Source organism: Lagenorhynchus albirostris, chromosome 7 (assembly GCF_949774975.1).
Source record: "Lagenorhynchus albirostris chromosome 7, mLagAlb1.1, whole genome shotgun sequence".
Classification (NCBI taxonomy): domain Eukaryota; kingdom Metazoa; phylum Chordata; class Mammalia; order Artiodactyla; family Delphinidae; genus Lagenorhynchus; species Lagenorhynchus albirostris.
This window is the reverse complement of record NC_083101.1, coordinates 80,700,362-80,719,161: the sequence shown is the minus strand read 5'-3', so window position 1 is coordinate 80,719,161 and position 18,800 is coordinate 80,700,362. Positions and strand designations below refer to the sequence as shown.

General features: G+C 40.5%; 1 protein-coding gene and 1 non-coding gene across 7 annotated transcripts in view; one reads left to right on the top strand and one right to left on the bottom strand.

Annotated features, from left to right (window-relative positions):
• Nucleotides 1–5,331: 5,331 nt before the first annotated feature.
• Nucleotides 5,332–18,800, top strand: part of UBAP2 (ubiquitin associated protein 2) — a 99,362-nt gene continuing 85,893 nt past the window's right edge. For 5 of the 6 annotated variants that reach the window (XM_060155246.1, XM_060155245.1, XM_060155242.1 and 2 more), the window contains exons 1-2: nucleotides 5,332–5,350; nucleotides 16,193–16,332. In XM_060155246.1, the coding sequence (XP_060011229.1) occupies nucleotides 5,341–5,350; nucleotides 16,193–16,332 (150 nt within the window). In that variant the 5' untranslated portion in view covers nucleotides 5,332–5,340. The remainder of the gene's footprint in view (nucleotides 5,351–16,192; nucleotides 16,333–18,800) is intronic. The other variant, XM_060155241.1, reaches the window with a different exon arrangement.
• On the bottom strand, nucleotides 7,688–7,794 carry LOC132523976 (U6 spliceosomal RNA). Its single transcript, XR_009541740.1, has one exon. It is a non-coding gene; the product is annotated as a U6 spliceosomal RNA (small nuclear RNA).

The following is an 18,800-nucleotide window of genomic DNA, read 5'->3' as shown; positions in this document are numbered from 1 at the left end:
GGTTGCTTATTGGAGAAGCACTCTCATTTACTACACAGAGCTTTTTTTCCCAGAAAAGGGAACAGAGAATTTCCCCATATGGCAGTATGCTAAAGGTGTTGAGTTTTTTAAAAATTAATTAATTAATTATATTTTTGGCTGCATTGGGTCCTCGTTGCTGCGCACGGGCTTTTCTCTAGTTGCAGCGAGCGGGAGCTTCTCTTTTTTGCAGTGTGCAGGCTTCTCATTGCCGTGGCTTCTCTTGTTGTGGAGCACGGGCTCTAGGTGCTTGGCTTTCAGTAGTTGTGGCACACGGGCTCAGTAGTTGTGGCTTGTGGGCTCTAGAGCGCAGGCTCGGTAGTTGTGGCCCACGGGCTTAGTTGCTCCGCGGCCTGTGGGATCTTCCCGGACCAGGGTCGAACCCGTGTCCCCTGCATTGGCAGGCGGATTCTTAACCACTGCGCCACCAGGGAAGTCCCAAGGTGTTGATTTTTATAGTCTAATTTCCGTGACTTACTCATTTTCACAATTCACTGGTGGTAATTTTTAAGGATGTCGATAATGATTTTGGTAACTTATGCTTTTTACCTTGTTTTATGAATTCATTGTCTCCAGAGGCTTTATGTAAAACAAGAAAATTTGTTGAATCATACATCCTGTTGACTTTGTTTTCTGAGCTCTGTTTTTTCCCAGAGGATTTTAGTAACACTTTTTTCCCTCTCTGCTTACTTTATAAACTTGCACGTTTATCTTTAGAGCATGTGCTCTAGGCGTGCGGGCTTCAGTAGTTGCAGCACTCAGGCTCAGTAGTTGTGGCTTGCGGGCTCTAGAGCTCAGCGTCAGTAGTTGTGGCGCACGAGCTTAGCTGCTCTGTGGCATGTGGGATCTTCCTGGACCAGAGCTTGAACCCGTGTCCCCTGCCTTGGCAGGCAGATTCTTAACCACTGTGCCACCAAGGAATTCCCTAGAGATATAAAGTCTTAATGTTTATATTGAGGCAGTGAATTAGTAAATTTTTTATAGTTTGAAATATAAGGAGTTTATGGTTTTTCTGATTGACAAGTGAGATTCAGATACATTACATCAAAGTGTTTGGTTTTAATAGCAAGACTATTAAGACTAAAAGTCTTCTGTAAATCAAAAAACTCGATCTAAGCATCCATTCAATTTAGCTTATTTCTGTACATGCAGATTTTCATCACCAGATGGCACTGCTGTAAGAAGAAATTCTCATTTTGTTATATTTAATGTACCTAGTTTATTTTCATAAATGGGGACACTGAGGATTAAACAGTTAATGATGAGTGAGAAAAGGATCACATAATTCAATTAAAAAAAGAACTGTTTTGAAATCTGTGGGTAAACTAAAAATGACTTTTTTAAAAAAAGGTTTTACCCTGGGAATACCACTCAGCCAGGCAGGTTTTGGTTGGATGCTTAACTTTTAGATATTTAGCATAGAATTGTAGAGTATTAGTGCTCAGTGATTTTAGAAAGAATCAAGTAATCCCTTTATTTCAGAAATACTATTTTCACATTTGTATGATGCTTGACAGTTTCATATGTTTGTATTCATATCTGAGAACACTAAACTCAAAGAAAGCTCTTAAAATAATCGTGACAAAACAATTAACCTTGTTTATATAATACAACCAAAACAGTAAACCCAAACCAATAAAATCTCAAAATCTTTAACTCAAAAAAGTATGCAAAGTGTGTATTCATACTGACAGTGAGAGACGGATTCAAATAGAGTAAAAAGTTTTAAACCGGCATATTAGGCATGTGAGATATTCTGGTTAATTGGTTATTTGCTATTTACAGTGTATGTATAAGGCAGTGCAGTAATATGCCTGTGGCCTTTAGCATTCCAGTTGACAGAGGACCTATTAAGAAAATTAGTAAATAATATTAGAATAGCTGATTCAATGAAAAGCTTGTGAAACCTTTTCTAGCTAAAATAGGTTTCAGGGACATAATTTTCCTTGTGATGCCTGAAATGGTATCCTGAATTATGGTTCGTCTCTTCTCTAAATTTAAGATACACAGGTCAAAAAGATAACTAGAAATACTTGTATAATGTCATTTCATTAACCTGAGATGTGTAAGATTTATAAATACGGGAACATTGTTTCACATCATGGGAGTGCTTGCTTTGAGGTGTCTGTAACTGATTGTTTTAGAAAACAGAATTCAGTTCATGTATTGTTCTTTTTTGGAATCATTGGCTCTGTTATGATTTGGTCTTTCTTACGTCATTCTTAATTTTTATAAGTTACCAGCTTCTATCACATGTCATTTCAACATATTTATCAAATGTCTCTTATATTGACACCTATTTAGTAGTGAAGGGAAAAAACAAAATAAAATGAATTTCTGGTCTTAACTTGTTTATGATTTAAGGTTAGGAAGACAAGTTAGATATAGAAGAAACAGGATTGATAAGCTAAAATATGAATTGCATGTATGTACTGTAGAATTCAAAGGAAAGTTAATATATAAAAAGTATTAGGAAATATAATCCTAGAAGTCTGTAGGCTGTTTTGGGATATTTTAAATGGACTTTGATGGAAACTTAAGGGCTATTTTGGTTATCTACTATGAAGTTCTGACACTCTTGCTGGTTTTCCTATTGGATAATTTTCTGTTGCTTTGTGTTTCATGGTATTTCTCTTTGTTTTTTTTCTTTTTTTTTTTGGCTGCACAGAGCGGCTTATGGGATCTTAGTTCCCTGATGACCGGGTATTGGACGCGGGCCCTCAGCAGTGAAAGCAGTCTTAACCACTGGACTGCCAGGGAATTCCCCATCGTATTTCTTTCTTTCTTTGTGTTTTAATTGAAGTATAGTTGATTTACAATGTTAGTTTCTGGTATACAGCAAAGTGATTCAGTTTTACATATATATTTTTCATATTCTTTTCCATTATGGTTTATTACAGGATATTGAATGTAGTTCCCTGTGCTATACAACAGGACCTTGTTTATCCATCAGAGTATTTTTTTTTTTTAAGATTTCTTTGATGTGGACCTTTTTTTTTTTTTTTTTGCTGATATGTGGGCCTCTCACTGTTGGTGGCCTCTCCTGTTGCAGAGCACAGGCTCCAGACGCGCAGGCTCAACGGCCATGGCTCACGGGCCCAGCCGCTCCGCAGCATGTGGGATCTTCCCGGACCAGGGCACGAACCCGTGTCCCCTGCATCGGCAGGCGGACTGTCAACCACTGCGCCACCAGGGAAGCCCGATGTGGACCATTTTTAAAGTCTTTATTAAATTTGTTACAATATTCCTTCTGTTTTATGTTTTGGTTTTTTGGCCCTGAGGCACGTGGGAGCTTAGCTTCCTGACCAGGGATTGAACCCGCACCCCCTTGCATTGGAAGGCGAAATGTTAACTACTGGACCACCAGGGAAGTCCCCAGTATTTCTTAATATTGATAAAATCCAAATACTAATTCTTGTCACATGTATGTTGATAAAAATTTCCCAGTTTATGGCTTGTATCTTCACAGGGCCAGCTGCTTTTTTATGAACAGAAGTTTTTAATTTTAAAGTTATTAATCTTTGGGACTTCCCTGGAGGTCCAGTGGTTAGGACTCTGCTCTTCCACTGCAGGGGGCCTGGGTTCAATCCCTGGTTGGGGAACTAAAATCCCGCATGCCGCTTGTGTGGCCAAAAAAAAAAAGGTATTAATCTTTGCAATTTTAGCAGTTCTTATATTGACACCTATTTAGTAGTGAAGGGGGCTGTAGAGTAGTGAGTAGAGCGGGGGCTGCTCTTGGTTGCGGTGCGCGGGCTTCTCTTAAGAAAACAATTACTATTATGAGATAAAAATTCCTTTATACAGGGTGAAAAAATTAACCTTATTTTCTTCTGAAATCAGTAATTTTGACTTTTGTATATTCTTAAAATACCTGTTAAACAACTTTTTTTACGTATGGCCTAGTAAAAAACGTTTTTTAAACTATAGTCAACCAGTTCTTTCAACCTCTTTGAAAGTTGTTCTTTCCTGACCACATGCATTGCCATCTTTTTGGAAATCATATTTCTGGGCTTTCTCTTCTGATCCATTGCATGGGTTGTCTCTCCCTGTACCAGTCTTGTAGTGTTGTAATTACTGTGGCATTATAATCCTTGCTACCTGGACGATCAGCCTTGGGCCTTGTTGTTTTTGTTTTAAGGAGCGTCTTAGCTGTTGACTATTTGCTCCCCTGTGTAATTTTAGAATCACCTTGTCAGGTTTGAGACGAACCCTTGTTAGACTTTCGTTGGGAATTTGTCGAATCTAGTTGAGGAAGAATAACTTTTATTGAGTGAATAGGTATTGGAGCACGTTTTTCAAGGGCCAGACAGGAAATATTTTCTGCTTTGCCTGTGTTATAACTATTCAGTACTGCCACTGTAGTGCAAAAGCAGCCATAGACATAGAATTTTTTTTGTTAGCTGGTATATAGGTGTAATTAATTTTTGTACATTTATTTTTATTTTGTATCTAGAAGTTTTGCTAAACTTAACCAATTATAATAATATAGCTGAAGATTCTTTACACTTCTTTTGTTGAAGTATAGGTGATTTACAATGTTGTGTTAGTTTCAGGTGTTTACACTTGTTTGTACAATTATTAGGGAAGTGGGATCTTTTAAAATATTATTTTCTAATCTTTTGAGTGTGTCTTTTAATTGCCACAGTGAGCTGGCTAGGACCTCCAAATCAGTGTTTAAATGGAAGTGATCACGGCAGTGATGCCTGTATTTTATTGTTTATTTTTGTAATCTTAAAGGAATGCTTTTAATTCAGTGTGGTTTTTGCTGCAGGTTTATATAGATAACCTTTTATCAAGTCAAAGAAGTATTCTTGTTTTCTAAGAATTTTTATTTTGAGTGAATTTCACTAATGTCTTTATTGAAATGCTTATATGATCATAAATTTTTTTTTTTTTTTGCGGTACACGGGCCTCTCACTGTTGTGGCCTCTCCTGTTGCGGAGCACAGGCTCCGGACGCGTAGGCTCAGCAGCCATGGCTCACAGGCCTAGCCGCTCCACGGCATGTGGGATCTTCCCGGACCGGGGCACGAACCTGTGTTCACTGCATCGGCAGGCAGACTCTCAACCACTGCGCCACCAGGGAAGCCCGATCATAAATTTTTAAATTTTATTCTGTGAACGTGATTTTATTAAATGATTTTTCATTTCTTCAGAATTTTATTTTTATTTAAAAATTTTATATTGGAGTATAGTTGATTAACAATGTTGTGTTAGTTTCAGGTGTACAGCAAAGTGATTCAGTTACACATATACATGTATCTGTTCTTTTTCAAATTCTTTTCCCATTTAGGTTGTTACAGAATATGGAGCAGAGTTCCCTATGCTATACAGTAGGTCCTTTTTGGTATATATATATTATATATAATAAAATATATATATTTTAAAGGTAGTAGTGTGTATACATCAATCCCAGACTCCCAGTTTATCCCTCCCTCCCACCTTTATTTCCCCTTTGGTAACCATAAGTTTGGTTTCTAAGTCTGTGAGGATTTTTCATTTCTTAAACCAACTTTATTCCTGGGACATCCTAGACATGGTTATGGTGTATTTTCTTTTTTATACAATGCTGGATTCAATTTAGAATTTTTATGGCTACATCTGTCAGTGAGATTGACTTATAATTATTGTTTCTTCTACTGTCCTTATCAGGTTCTAGTATCAAGGCTAATTTCATCCTCATATTTTCATTTTCATGTCTTGCCTCTTTAATATAATTAGAATGACTTGTTCTTTAATTATGTGATAGTAATTGTGGGCAAAATTGTTGGGTGAATTGATTTTTTAAATTGTGATAAAATATGTGTAACATAAAATTTACCTTTTTAACCATTTTAAGGTGTACAGTTCAGTGACATAAGTACATTCATATTGTTGTACAGCCATAGGGGTGCATTAATTTTTGAATGCCTTGGGTCCACAGTTTTCTGAAGAGAACTTATTAAGGAGCTAGAATGTGTGAAGTAGTGGAAAGAGTCCAAACTTTGGCATCAAGACAGACCTGTACATCCCAACTCCCTTATTACTTGGCCTAGGTCTATGTGATAGGTTATATATTCACCTATAAAACAGATATCGTAATACCCACCTTGCACAGATAATGTGATAATTTGGAGGTAAAGTGGTTCCTGGAGTGTCGATAATACGATGGCAGTTGCTACTATTATAATAAATTTGCAGCTCTAAATATTAAAAAGTGTACTTAGCTTTGCTAGGAATGCCTCTGTTCTACAAATTAGGATGTTTGTAATGCTGCTTGACCTCAGTTCTTTTTGTAATACTTTTTTTTTTTTTTGGCCACACTGCGTGGCCTCCAGGATCTTCGTTCCCTGACCAGGGATCGAACCTGGGCCCCCAGCAGTGGAAGTGCAGAGTCCTAACCACTGGACCGCCAGGGAATTCCTCATAAATATTTCTTGACCACAGCTTTAGTCCAGTACAAGCTTTTTTTTTTGGCTGCATTTGGTCTTCGTTGCTGCATGCGGGCTTTCTCTAGTTGTGGCGAGCGGGGGCTGCTCTTGGTTGTGGTGTGCGGGCTTCTCATTGCGGTGGCTTCTCTTGTTGTGGAGCATGTCCTCTAGGCTCACAGCTTCAGCAGTTGTGGCACGCAGGCTCAGTAGTCGTGGCTCGCGGGCTCTAGAGCGCAGGCTCAGTAGTTGTGGCACACGGGCCTAGTTGCTCCGTGGCATGTGGGATCTTCCTGGACCAGGGCTCGAACTCATGTCTCCTGCATTGGCAGGCGGATTCTTAACCACTGCGCCACGAGGGAAGCCCCCCAGTACAAGCTTTTGAACTTATATTTCTTGTCTTTTTCTGCTCAGTTTCTCAGATTTATCCAGGATTGATTTCAGGAGCCACTTTTTTTTTTAAAAAAAAACTATGATTAGTACATGTTCTTTACAGCAGAAGTCTTGTTGATTTCCAGGATTGTGGTCCTCTAGTCTCCTCATTCACAATTGTGGATTTACCTCCTATCTTCAGTCTTTTTTGCTTTCCTTAATATTATAGTGTAGAATTGAGTCTGCATGGAACTTCTCTTTTTCTTAAGAGGCTTTCCCCCTATATCTACAGTGTTCCAGTCAAGCCTTCTTTGTTTGTTTGTTTTTTGGCCTCTCTGTGTGGATTATGGGATTTTAGTTCCCTGACCAGGGATTGAACCCGGGCCTGTGGCAGTGAAAGCACAGAATCCTATCCATTGGACTGCCAGGGAATTACCCAGTCAGGCCTTTCTGATAGCCCATCACCTGCCAAGTAGGTTATTCCATGCTGGGGGTAGATATTTTGTCATTTTTCTGTGGCTGACTCAGCCCCTTCTACCCATCATTCCTCTCAGAGTGGTGAGTGACAATGAGGTATGGTAATATTGTCTTTTATTTACTTATTTATTTTTTGGCCTTTTATTTTTTTTAATTAATTTTTTTTTTTTTTGCGGTATGTGGGCCTCTCACTGTTGTGGCCTCTCCCGTTGCGGAGCACAGGCTCCGGACGCGCAGGCTTAGCGGCCATGGCTCACAGGCCCAGCCGCTCCGCGGCATGTGGGATCTTCCCGGACCGGGGCACGAACCCGTGTCCCCTGCATCGGCAGGCGGACTCTCAACCACTGCGCCACCAGGGAAGCCCTTTTTAATTAATTTTTATTGGAGTATGGTTGCTTTACAACGTTGTGTTAAAAAAAAGTGGAATGCTTCACGAATTTGCTTGTCATCCTTGTGCAGGGGCCATGCTAATCTTCTCTGTATCGTTCCAGTTTTAGTATATGTGCTGCTGAAACGAGCACTGACCTTTTATTTTTTAACTAATGTTCCTCATTCCTCTGAATCGTACACTTGAAAAGCAGGGTCCTTTCAAAACTGTCTCACTAACCCCTTATAGGTGACTCCATTATTTCTGGTTTCAATCCAGGGTGTTATCATTTGTATTTTTTTGTTGGCAGTTACCTCATGGTAGACCCAGAACCTCTAACCTTTGTCAGCAGCTGTGGATGCAAAGATACTCTGGGGATGGCGGTGGAGTGCAAGGCTAAGGGAAATAAGAATTTGGGGCCCTGATGGTTATAATCTGGGTAGAGATGAGCATAGATACAGATGTGTGTGTTTGCTTGCTTATTATAAATAAATAAGTCAATAGATAGGCCACTTTAAGGGGCAGTGGAGACTTCTTACGAAATATGACCAAAAGAATATTAAGGAAATTGTTTCCGAGTGGATATTCTTGTTTTACTGCTACCCTTTTGTAAAAATGATTTGTTACTAAAATGGATTCTTAAAACTTTTAACATGTTCCCTAAGCATGAAATATTATGGCCGTTCTACATTAAAGTTTTCATTTTGCCATATATATTGCCACGCTCCATTTTCAGCTTTTTATTTAACTTGATATAACATTTTATATTTAGCCACTGGAATTGGTTTTGTGTTTCTGTTTTCCAATTCCTCTCCTGCCCTTCTTTTTTGAACCCTCTGTTTCTGGAGGCAGGGTTCCGGCAATTTCAAATGCCTTGTAGTAGCTCTTGGAGCAGTAACAGAGCCAAACCAAAAACTTAGTAGGTTTGATTCTGCTTTGAAAAGTGCTGGTTTTTTACATAATGCTTTCCCCATTTTAGGCCTTGGCAGCAGAGAGAGAAATCTGGCTTTTTAAAAAGAGGGCCTTGAGAAGGCTGATAACGGGTTTCTAGGCTTCCCTAGTTGGATATGATACAGTCTAGAGGGGATAGGTTGGATCAGTTAGGGCGTTGTAGTATACCTTTGTCTTGGACATCTCATCCATTGAATCATCTTTTAAGTGGCAGACAGTGTTAAATCCCAAATTTAATTTTCAATCTAGTAGGCTCAACATTTAAAATTTTTTGATGTGAAATACGTTGTTATTATTATTTTGTACTTCCCCAGGGAGTATTTTTATTTTTTTAAATTGAAGTATAGTTGGTTTAAAATATTGTGTTAGTTTCAGGTGTACAGCAAAGTGATTGAGTTATACATATATTTTTTTCTGATTATTTTCCATTATAGGTTATTACAAGGTATTTAATATAGTTCCCTGTGCTATACAGTAAATCCTTGTTGCTTAACTATTTTATGTATAGTGGTGTGTATCTGTTAATTCCATATTCCTAATTTATTGATATCTTCCCCCTAATCCTTTGGTAACCATAAGTTTGTTTTCTGTGTCTGTGTGTCTGTTTCTGTTTTGTAAGTTCATTTGTATTATTTTTTAGATTCTGCATATAGGTTATATCATATATTTGGCTTACTTCACTCAGTATGATAATCTGTAAGGTGCATCCATGTTGCTACAAATGGCAATATTTCATTTTTCATGGCTGAGTAATATTCCATTGAAGTACATAATTTTTTATGTGCCACATTTAGGCCAGTTGATTCAAGCAGATATTTGTAGGGCATAGATGGTTAGTCTGTTTACAATTCATGCTCTTAAGTGTGGTTCAGAGGGGAGGATGTATACGTTTTCCTGCTAATTATATTCACCTAAAACAGCAGACTCTTTTAACATTACAATTAGTTGATTGGGTTTGTACCATCTCAGCAGATCTTGATAACAGTTTCGTCAGAAAGGACATAGGTAGTATGTTGATTAAATACTAAGTGTAAGTTTATTGAGGGTCAGAGTTTTCCCCTAATTGTTCCTTTGGGAACAAAGCAGGTGCCTTTTGTTTTTAAGGGAGAATAGAGCCCATTAAAAAAGTGTGAATTATATGATGTTGTTTAATGACCAAATTAGCAGTTATAGTTTTAAATTTTGCTTGATCCTGGGATACCCTTAAGCTTTAAGTACAGTTTAGAGCTCTACTAAATTCTTAGAGCAGGGTTTTTGGCCTGGGTATCCATCCATGGGCATTGAGGAGGTGGAGTGGGCTGTTCATGGATGGGTTTTGGGGGAAGGCAGGGGAGAGATGAGATATAATTCTCCTGAAATTTCAGGCAGAAATTTCTGTGGATATGCCTTTTTCTGAGGTGGGGGGGTCCATAGTTTTCTTCAAATTGTCTAAGTACTTAATGGCCCAAAAGATTGAGTCACCATATTATATTAGAATGAAACACATGTTTAATGCAAAACATTACTTTAAAGTGTTATTTTTACCTTTAATGGGGTTGCGAATCTGGCATCCAGGGTTGTAATAAACTGGAGAGAGAACATTCTTTAGGAAGGGATGTTTTCAAATATGTATTGAAGCTTAAAGCTTATGAGAAAGGCCCCAGTGTTAGAGGTAGATATGAGCAGCTCTTCACCTGGCGACATCATCCGTGACTTGAGTAAGTGGACTCTTTCTAGTTTGAAATTCAAGTTCTTTTTATTTTGTGGGATATTTCAGCAAAGGATCTGTTCATCTTAACCCACTTCTACCTTGATTATTCATTTAAGTTGTGATCCTGAATTTTTGACAGTCTAGTTGATTTCATGGTAATATGTGGATTAGTGCCACTAGCAGGTCAAGATTTCTGCTTTCAGTTGGGATCCTCCATATCACTTTTCTGTTCTTTTTACTTCTTTTAGCTTCCTCTCATATTCAGCTTAGTAGCAGTTAAAACCTTTGCCATTTTCTTACATTCCTCCACCCCCACTCGTCTAGTATGCATTCTCTGCAGGTGTTTTTTCTCTTTTACTAAAAAAGTAAAGACAAGTACAACCGACTCCATTGTCTGTCTCCTAATCTCCTAAAAATTTAGCTGCTGCCATACCTGCCCTTCATTCTGTTGGCCTGAGGAGGGGGCACTCTCTTCCTGTCCAAGTGAATCATTTTTCTTTATTGCTATCTCAATTTAATGCCTCTCAATTATCTCCTCTTCAGCTTATAGATAGGCCTCTTTTGTTCAGTAAATATATATTAACTAATTAAGCGCACACCCTGTGTTAGGCCCTGGAAGAACAAAAGCGACAGGACAGATGTAATCACTGTCCTCATGGGGCTTACAGTGTATTAGAATTGCTCAATGTACCTCATCCTGAAAAAATTCTGCTTTGATGCTCTGTATCTCTTTCTAGCTACCACCTCTTGCAAGTATGATTAGTTTACTGCCACTCGCCCTCACTCACCTTGGCTTTTTCCACACCACTGTTTCAAAGCTGTATTGGCAGTGATAACCAGTGACCTCCTAGTTGTGAAGTTCCAATGGACCTTCGATTCAAGCAGTGATTTAAAATTCTTGAAAATATAAAAGGGTTTACTTTGATGTTATTTTAAATGTTCATGTTGTTCAACATTGCTATTTTTCTGAGTGTATATGACTGTCAGGAAAAGTTAGGGAGATGGTAAGGCGTGCTAAAGATAGGCTACAAATTATGGTGTCTCTAGCCATAAGTCTTGTGTTTTGGAGACTGCAGTGTCTACAGCTGGATGTTGTGTGGCTTGTTTTCATAATTAAGAGTTTTGTCTCCTCCTTCCTGGCCTCTTGCTACTGTTCTGCTAGTTTAGGATTATGACGGCAACAGTTATTTTGTAATTTAGTACCTGGTTTGGTTTGTAGGCTCTGTACCCTAGGAAATAAGCGATTGGGACTTAACTATATTACATCTCATTGGCCTGTGTAGAACCTTTTCAAGTTTTATTTCCCATCCTTAAAATGGGGATTATGCCAAATTCTATGGAGTGTTGAGGATTACAGGGAGAAATTTATGTAAAACATTCACCTTGGTGCTCAGCACATAGTAAATTTAAATAAAAAGTCGCTGTGATCATATAGGCATTACAGTTGAGCCGTGTTGCCTTTTATGGGGAAAAATAATTGTTTTGTTTTTTTTTTCCCACAGTTGCTTAGGTTTCTATGTACCCACCACTGATTAAACTCTATGCTTTTTCTTCTTTTTTTAAAAAATAAATTAATTTATTTAAATTTTGTTTGCATTGTGTCTTCATTGCTGAGCGTGGGCTTTTTCTAGTTGCGGCAAGCGGGGGCTCCTCTTCATTGCGGAGCATGGGCCCTAGGCGCATGGGCTTCAGTAGTTGTGGCTCGCAGGCTCTAGAGCACAGGCTCAGTAGTTGTGGCGCACGGGCTTAGTTGCTCCGCAGCATGTGGGATCTTCCCGGACTAGGGCTCAAACCCGTGTCCCCTGCATTGGCAGGTGGATTCTTAACCACTGTGCCACCAGGGAAGTCCCTATACTTTTTCATATGTGCAAATTAACTTCTTTAGATGGTCAAGAACATTTTCTTGGAGGCATCTCTTTGGTATCCCACTATTTTCCTGCTCTGATTAGATTTGGTTGCTCTATAGGCCTCCTGTCAGCTGTCAGCAGTCAAGATGTCATCTTGATCTTTTTTGACTGTCATTTGGGGGAGCCTCCTGTCTCCTGTGTTAGACCCCCTTGTCATCCCCCAGTTCTTGGCAATCTCTGATCTGCTTTATTTTTCTAGTTTTGTCTTTTCCAGAATGTCATAAAAATTGCATCATACAGTATGCAGCCTTTTAAGTCTGGCTTCTTTCATTTAGCGTAATGCATTTGAGATTCGTGTTGTTCAATAGTTGATTCCTTTTCATTCGTGAGTAATATTCAACTGTATGGTTATGCTACATTTACTCACTCTTCGAAGGACAGTTGGTGTATTTACAGTTTTGGGAGACTGTAAATAAAGGCGCTATGACTATTCAGATTATTTTCGAGAAAAGTTGCCTATGGCTATCCCAAGCTACAAGGGAGGCTGAGAAAGTATTTAGCTTTTCACCCTCTTTGCAAGAGAACTGCAAGGGAAAAATACGTTGTAAATGGATTTTGGTAGGTAATTTGTGGTGTCAGTTGCAAACGGCCCCTTCTTGTTTTGCTGTTTTAGAGGTTTTGTTTATTCCAGGAGCTTCCTGAGTTTATGAGGTATTGTATGTGTGAACTCAACTTGTTTCTGTGTTCACATTGATTGGAATTTTTGCTGAGTATAGAATTCTAGGTTGGAAGTTAAACTCTTAAGGCATTGCTGCACTGTTTTTTAAATTGGGGTAAAACATACATAACAAAAATTATCACTTTAACCATTTTTATTTTTATTTTTGGCTGCATTGGGTCTTTGTTGCTGCATGCGGGCTTCCTCTAGTTGCAGCAAAGTGGGGAGCTACTCTTCATTGTGGTGCACAGGCTTCTCGTTGCGGTGGCTTCTCTTGTTGCAGAGCACGGGCTCTAGGGCGCGTGGGCTCAGTAGTTGTGGCTTGTGGACTCTAGAGCGCAGTCTCAGTAGTTGTGGCACACGGGCTTAGTTGCTCCGCGGCATGTGGGATCTTCCCGGACCAGGGCTTGAACCCTTGTCCCCTGCATTGGCAGGTGGATTCTTAACCACCAGGGAAGTCCCTAACCATTTTTAAAGTGTACTTTTTTGTGGCATTACGTACATTCACTTGGTTTTGTGACCATCCATCTTCAGAAGTTTTTATGTTTCTTCCTCAATGGAAACTCCATACCCAGTAAACAGTAACTCTCCATTTCCGCATGCTCCCAGCCTCTGGTAACCACTACTCAACTTTGCCTGTGAAATTGACTATTCCAAGTAACTCATATAAGTAGAGTCATAGGGTATTTGTCCTTTTGTGCCTGGCTTATTTTATTTAGTATAATGTCCTCAAGGTTCATCCATGTTTGTTGCATGCATCAGAAATTCCTCCCTTTTTAAGACTAAATAACATTCCATTGTATGTGTATACACCATATATGCTTATCCTTTTATCTATAGATAGAAACTTGGGTTGCTTCTATTTTTTAGCTACTGTGATTAATACTGCTATGAACATGGGTGTACAACTATCTCTTTGAGACCCTACTTTTAATTTTTTTTTGGTGTATATCCAGAAGTGGAATTACTGAATCGACGGTAATTCTACTTTTGATTTTTTTTTTTCTTGAGGACCTGCCATACTGGTTTTCCGTAGTGGCTGCACCATTTTACATTCCTACCAGTGGTATTCAAGGATTCCAATTTCTCTGCATCTTCTCCAAAACGTATTTTCTATTTTTAATCATAATAGCTATCCTACTGGGTGTGAAGTGTGTTTTGTTGTTATAATCGTGTTTTCATGGCATATTATATTTAGTTGTATGCTTGGCACTTAGTAGCTCTTCAATAAGTGTTGAGTAAATAAAGGAAAATTACAGTCATTTTTGTCTGTTTGGAAGGTTTCTTGTTTATAAGTGGTTTTTGCCTTAAGGTATAACTTGCTCCTAGACATCACATTCTTTAAAAAAAAAATTTATTTATTTTTGGCTGCATTGGGTCTTATTTGAGGCACATGGGATCTTTCGTTGCGGCACGCAGGCTTAGTTGCCCCACAGCCTGTGGGATCTCAGTTCCCTGACCAGAGATCGAACCTGCGTCCCCTGCATTGGAAGGTGGATTCTTAACCACTGGGCCACCAGAGAAGTCCCCTAGACATCACATTTTGAATTACATTATTGCCGGTAAAATCCAGGCTGGACATAACGTCACCTTTGGGTTCAAATACTAACTGCAAATGGGAAGAGGCAGATAAAACTACATGTAGTACGGGGTTCCCCAACCCCCAGGCCACAGACTGGTACTGGTCCGTGGCCTGTTAGGAACTGGGTTGCACAGCAAGAGGTGAGCAGCGAGTAAGTGAGCGAAGCTTCATCTGTATTTACAACCGTTCCCCATCACTTGCATTACCGCTTGAGCTCTGCCTCCTGTCAGATCAGCGGCAGCATTAGATTCTCAAAGGAGCTCAAACCCTACTGTGCACTGTGCATGCGAGGGATCTAGGTTGCGTGCTCCTTATGAGAATCTAATGCCTGATGATCTGAGGTTGAGCTGAGGCGGTGATGCTAGCACTGGGGAGCAGCTGCAAATACAGATTATCATCAGCAGAGGTTTGACTGCAGAGACCATAATAAATCAATTGCCTGCAGACTCCTCTCAAAACCCTATGTGGGAGTGGCAAGTGAAAACAAGCTCAGGGCTCCCACTGATTCTGCATTATGGTGAGTTGTGTAGTTATTTCATTATATATTACAGTGTAATAATAGTAGAAATAAAGTGCCCAATAAATGTAATGCGCTTGAATCATCCCAAAACCATCCCATCAACACACCCGCCCACCAGCCACCATCCGTGGAAAAATTGTCTTCCAGGAAAACGGTCCCTGGTGCCAAAAAGGTTGGGGACCGCTGATGTAATAGTAACTACATACACTTGTCCCTTGGTATCTGCACAGGATTGATTCTAGGACCTCCCTCAGATACCAAAATTTGTGGATGCTCATGTCCCTTATAGAAATGGCATAATAGGGACATCCTTGGTGGTCCAGTGGTTAAGACTCTGTGCTTCCATTGCATGGGACACGGGTTCTATCTCTGGTTGGGGAACGAAGATTCCGCATGCCACATGGCGTGGCCAAAAAAAAAAGAAATGGCATGATATTTCTTGAATATAACCTATACACATCCTCCTGTATACTTTAGATCATCTCTAGGACTTCCCCGGTGGCAGTAGTTAAGAATCCGCCTGCCAATGCAGGGGTCACAGGTTTGATCCCTCTTCGGGAAGATTCCACATGCTGCGGAGCAGCTAAGCTCATGTGCCACAACTACTGAGCCTGCGCTCTAGAGCCCACGAGCCACAACTACTGAGCCTGTGTGCCACAACTACTGAAGCCTGCGCACCCAGAGCCCCTGCTCCACAACAAGAGAAGCCACTGTGGTGAGAAGCCCGTGCACCACAACTAGGGAAAGCAACGAAGACCCAATGCAGCCAAAAATAAATAAATAAATAAATAAATTTAAAGAATGGGAAATCATCTCTAGATTACTTATAATACCTAATATAATGTAAATGCTATGTAAATAATTGCGATAGTGTGGCAGACTCAAAGTTTTGCTTTTTGAAACTTTCTGAAAAAAATTTTTTCTAATATTTTGCGTGGTTGGTTGAATCTGTGGATGCAGAGGGCTGGTTATATAGTGGTAAAATAATTGCTGGTTAAAATTGGTGATATTTGATATTTTTGTTTAAAATTGGTATAATCATAAACCATAGGCATTTAGACTGCTTTAGTAAATTGCCTTAAGAGCTACCAGGAAAATCTAAAATCCTAATGGTTTGTTTCTTGAGAATTTGCATTCTAGAGAACCTTTATGTTTTATCTCACATTTCTTCCTTATCCCTGAATTTTATCCGTGTCGTTTTCTATAATCTGGAAGTTTTGCTTACTGTGTCTGCTTTCTTTCAGATTTTCTATTTTGTGCATACATTATTTTGTATATACTGTATATGATGACTTCGGTGAGCAGTGACCGGTCCAGAGGTGCTCGGGAAAAGCCACAGATTTCAGCGACACAGGCAACACAACTACAGAAACAAGTGGTACAGGTAAGTTTTTGTGGAACTCTTGTTTGCTTTGTTTAAAATTACAGAAATTAAGGGGGCACATGTACTTTAATGTTTTCTTTTTTAGGAAACCTGGGATTTTGAAACTTGTTTTTAAAAGGTAGGTAGTATATAATAGGAAAGAGTAGATACTGATTCAGGTAACGTGGGACGTTGTTTCTTAACTATTTAATCCTGAACTTTTTCCTCCTACCTGTTAGCACCTAGGCCATCTCCTTTTCTTTATTATTATTAAAAAAAATTATTTATTTGGCTGCGCCTGGTCTTAGTTGTGGCTAGCTGGCTCTTAGTTGCGGCATGCAGGATCTAGTTCCGGACCAGAGGTCGAACCCAGGCCCCCCTGCATTGGGAGTGTGGAGTCTTAACCACTGGACCACCAGAGAAGTCCCTTCTTTACTTTATTATTAATCTAGGTGTGTCCCTGGAATGTAATGCGAAAATCCCAAGTATATGGAGAAGTAATACTCTGAAGTAGAGAAATATCTGAATCATGCAAGTTTTAAAAAATATTTATTTATTTTTGGCTGCGTTTGGTCTTCGTTGCTGCGCGCGGGCTTTCTCTAGTTGTGGCGAGGGGGGGCTACTCTTTGTTGCGGTGCACGGGCTTCTCATTGCAGCGGCTTCTCCTGTTGCAGAGCAAGGGCTCTAGGCACGCGGGCTTTAGTAGTTGCAGCTTGCAGGCTCAGTAATTGTGGCTCGCAGGCTCTAGAGCACAGGCTTAGTAGTTGTGGCACACGGGCTTAGTTGCTCTGCAGCATGTGGGATCTTCCCTGACCAGGGCTCGAACCCATGTCCCCTGAATTGGCAGGCGGATTCTTAACCACTGCACCACCTGGGAAGTCCCTGAATTATACAGTTTTAAAAAGCTGCCTTTTCTGGGACTTCCTTGGTGGTCTAGTGGTTAAGACTCTGCACTTCCACTGCAGGGGGTGCGGGTTCGATACCTGTTCTGGGAACTAAAATCCCACATGCTGCATGGTGTGGCCAAAACAACAAACAAACAAAACCTTCCTTTTCTTTCATGCATCATTACCTAGGAAGAGTGCTTTTTTTTCTTTTTTTTTTTTTTTGTGGTACGCGGGCCTCTCACTGTTGTGGCCTCTCCCGTTGCGGAGCAGAGGCTCTGGACGCACAGGCTCAGCGGCTATGGCTCAAGGGCCCAGCCACTCTGCGGCATGTGGGATCTTCCCGGACCGGGGCACGAACCCGTGTCCCCTGCATCGACAGGCAGACTCTCAACCACTGCGACACCAGGGAAGCCCCCTAGGAAGAGTGCTTTAATCTTAGAAAGGATTTTTTTTTTTTTTTTTTTTTTTTTGTGGTACGCGGGCCTCTCACTGTTGTGGCCTCTCCCGTTGCGGAGCACAGGCTCCGGACGCGCAGGCTCCGCGGCCATGGCTCACGGGCCTAGCCGCTCCGCGGCATGTGGGATCTTCCCGGACCGGGGCACGAACCCGTGTCCCCTGCATCGGCAGGCGGACTCTCAACCACTGCGCCACCAGGGAAGCCCAAGGATTTTTTTTTTTAATTAATTAATTAATTTTTGGCTGTGTTGGGTCTTCGTTGCTGTGCGTGGGCTTTCTGTAGTTGTGGTGAGTGGGGGCTACTCTTCTTTGTGGTGTGCGGGCTTCTCATTGTGGCGGCTTCTCTTGTCGTGGAGCACAGGCTATAGGCACATGGGTTTCAGTAGTTGTAGCACACGGACTCAGTAGTTGTGGCGCATGGGCTTAGTTGCTCCGCGGCATATGGGATCTTCCCGGACCAGGGCTCGAACCCGTGTCCCCTGCATTGGCAGCAGGTTCGCAACCACTGCGCCACCAGGGAAGTCCCTTAGAAAGGCTTTTAATGAACAAGATCCATTTGTATAAAATATTTAATGTTAAATAGTCCCTCCTTCTCAATTTGTATTATTTTAAATGAAGTGAGATAATCCAAGTAAAATGCTAGCTAAGCACAGTACATGGTACAGAATTGAGCATTTTATACATGTTGTTGATTAGATTGGCAAACATTTTTTCAGAGACAGTTTGGAAGTAAGTAAATAAACCTTATGCAGTCTATCATAATTTCAGATTGATGATTTGACTGTACTTTGATAGCTAATTACAGGTACTTTTTTTTTTTGCGGTACGCGGGCCTCTCACTGTTGTGGCCTATCCCGTTGCGGAGCACAGGCTCCGGACGCGCAGGCCCAGCGGCTGTGGCTCATGGGCCCAGCCGCTCCGCGGCATGTGGGATCTTCCTGGACCGGGGCACGAACCCGTGTCCCCTGCATCGGCAGGCGGTCTCTCAACACTGCGCCACCAGGGAAGCCCTACAGGTACTTTTTTTAAACAAGTTCCCTGTTGATGTTAAGGGACATAGGAGATGGAGTCAACTCAGTGGTTGCATCATATCTTCCAGTATAAGGTTAGTCTTGTATTTTGCTGCTATCAACAACCATCTTTTAT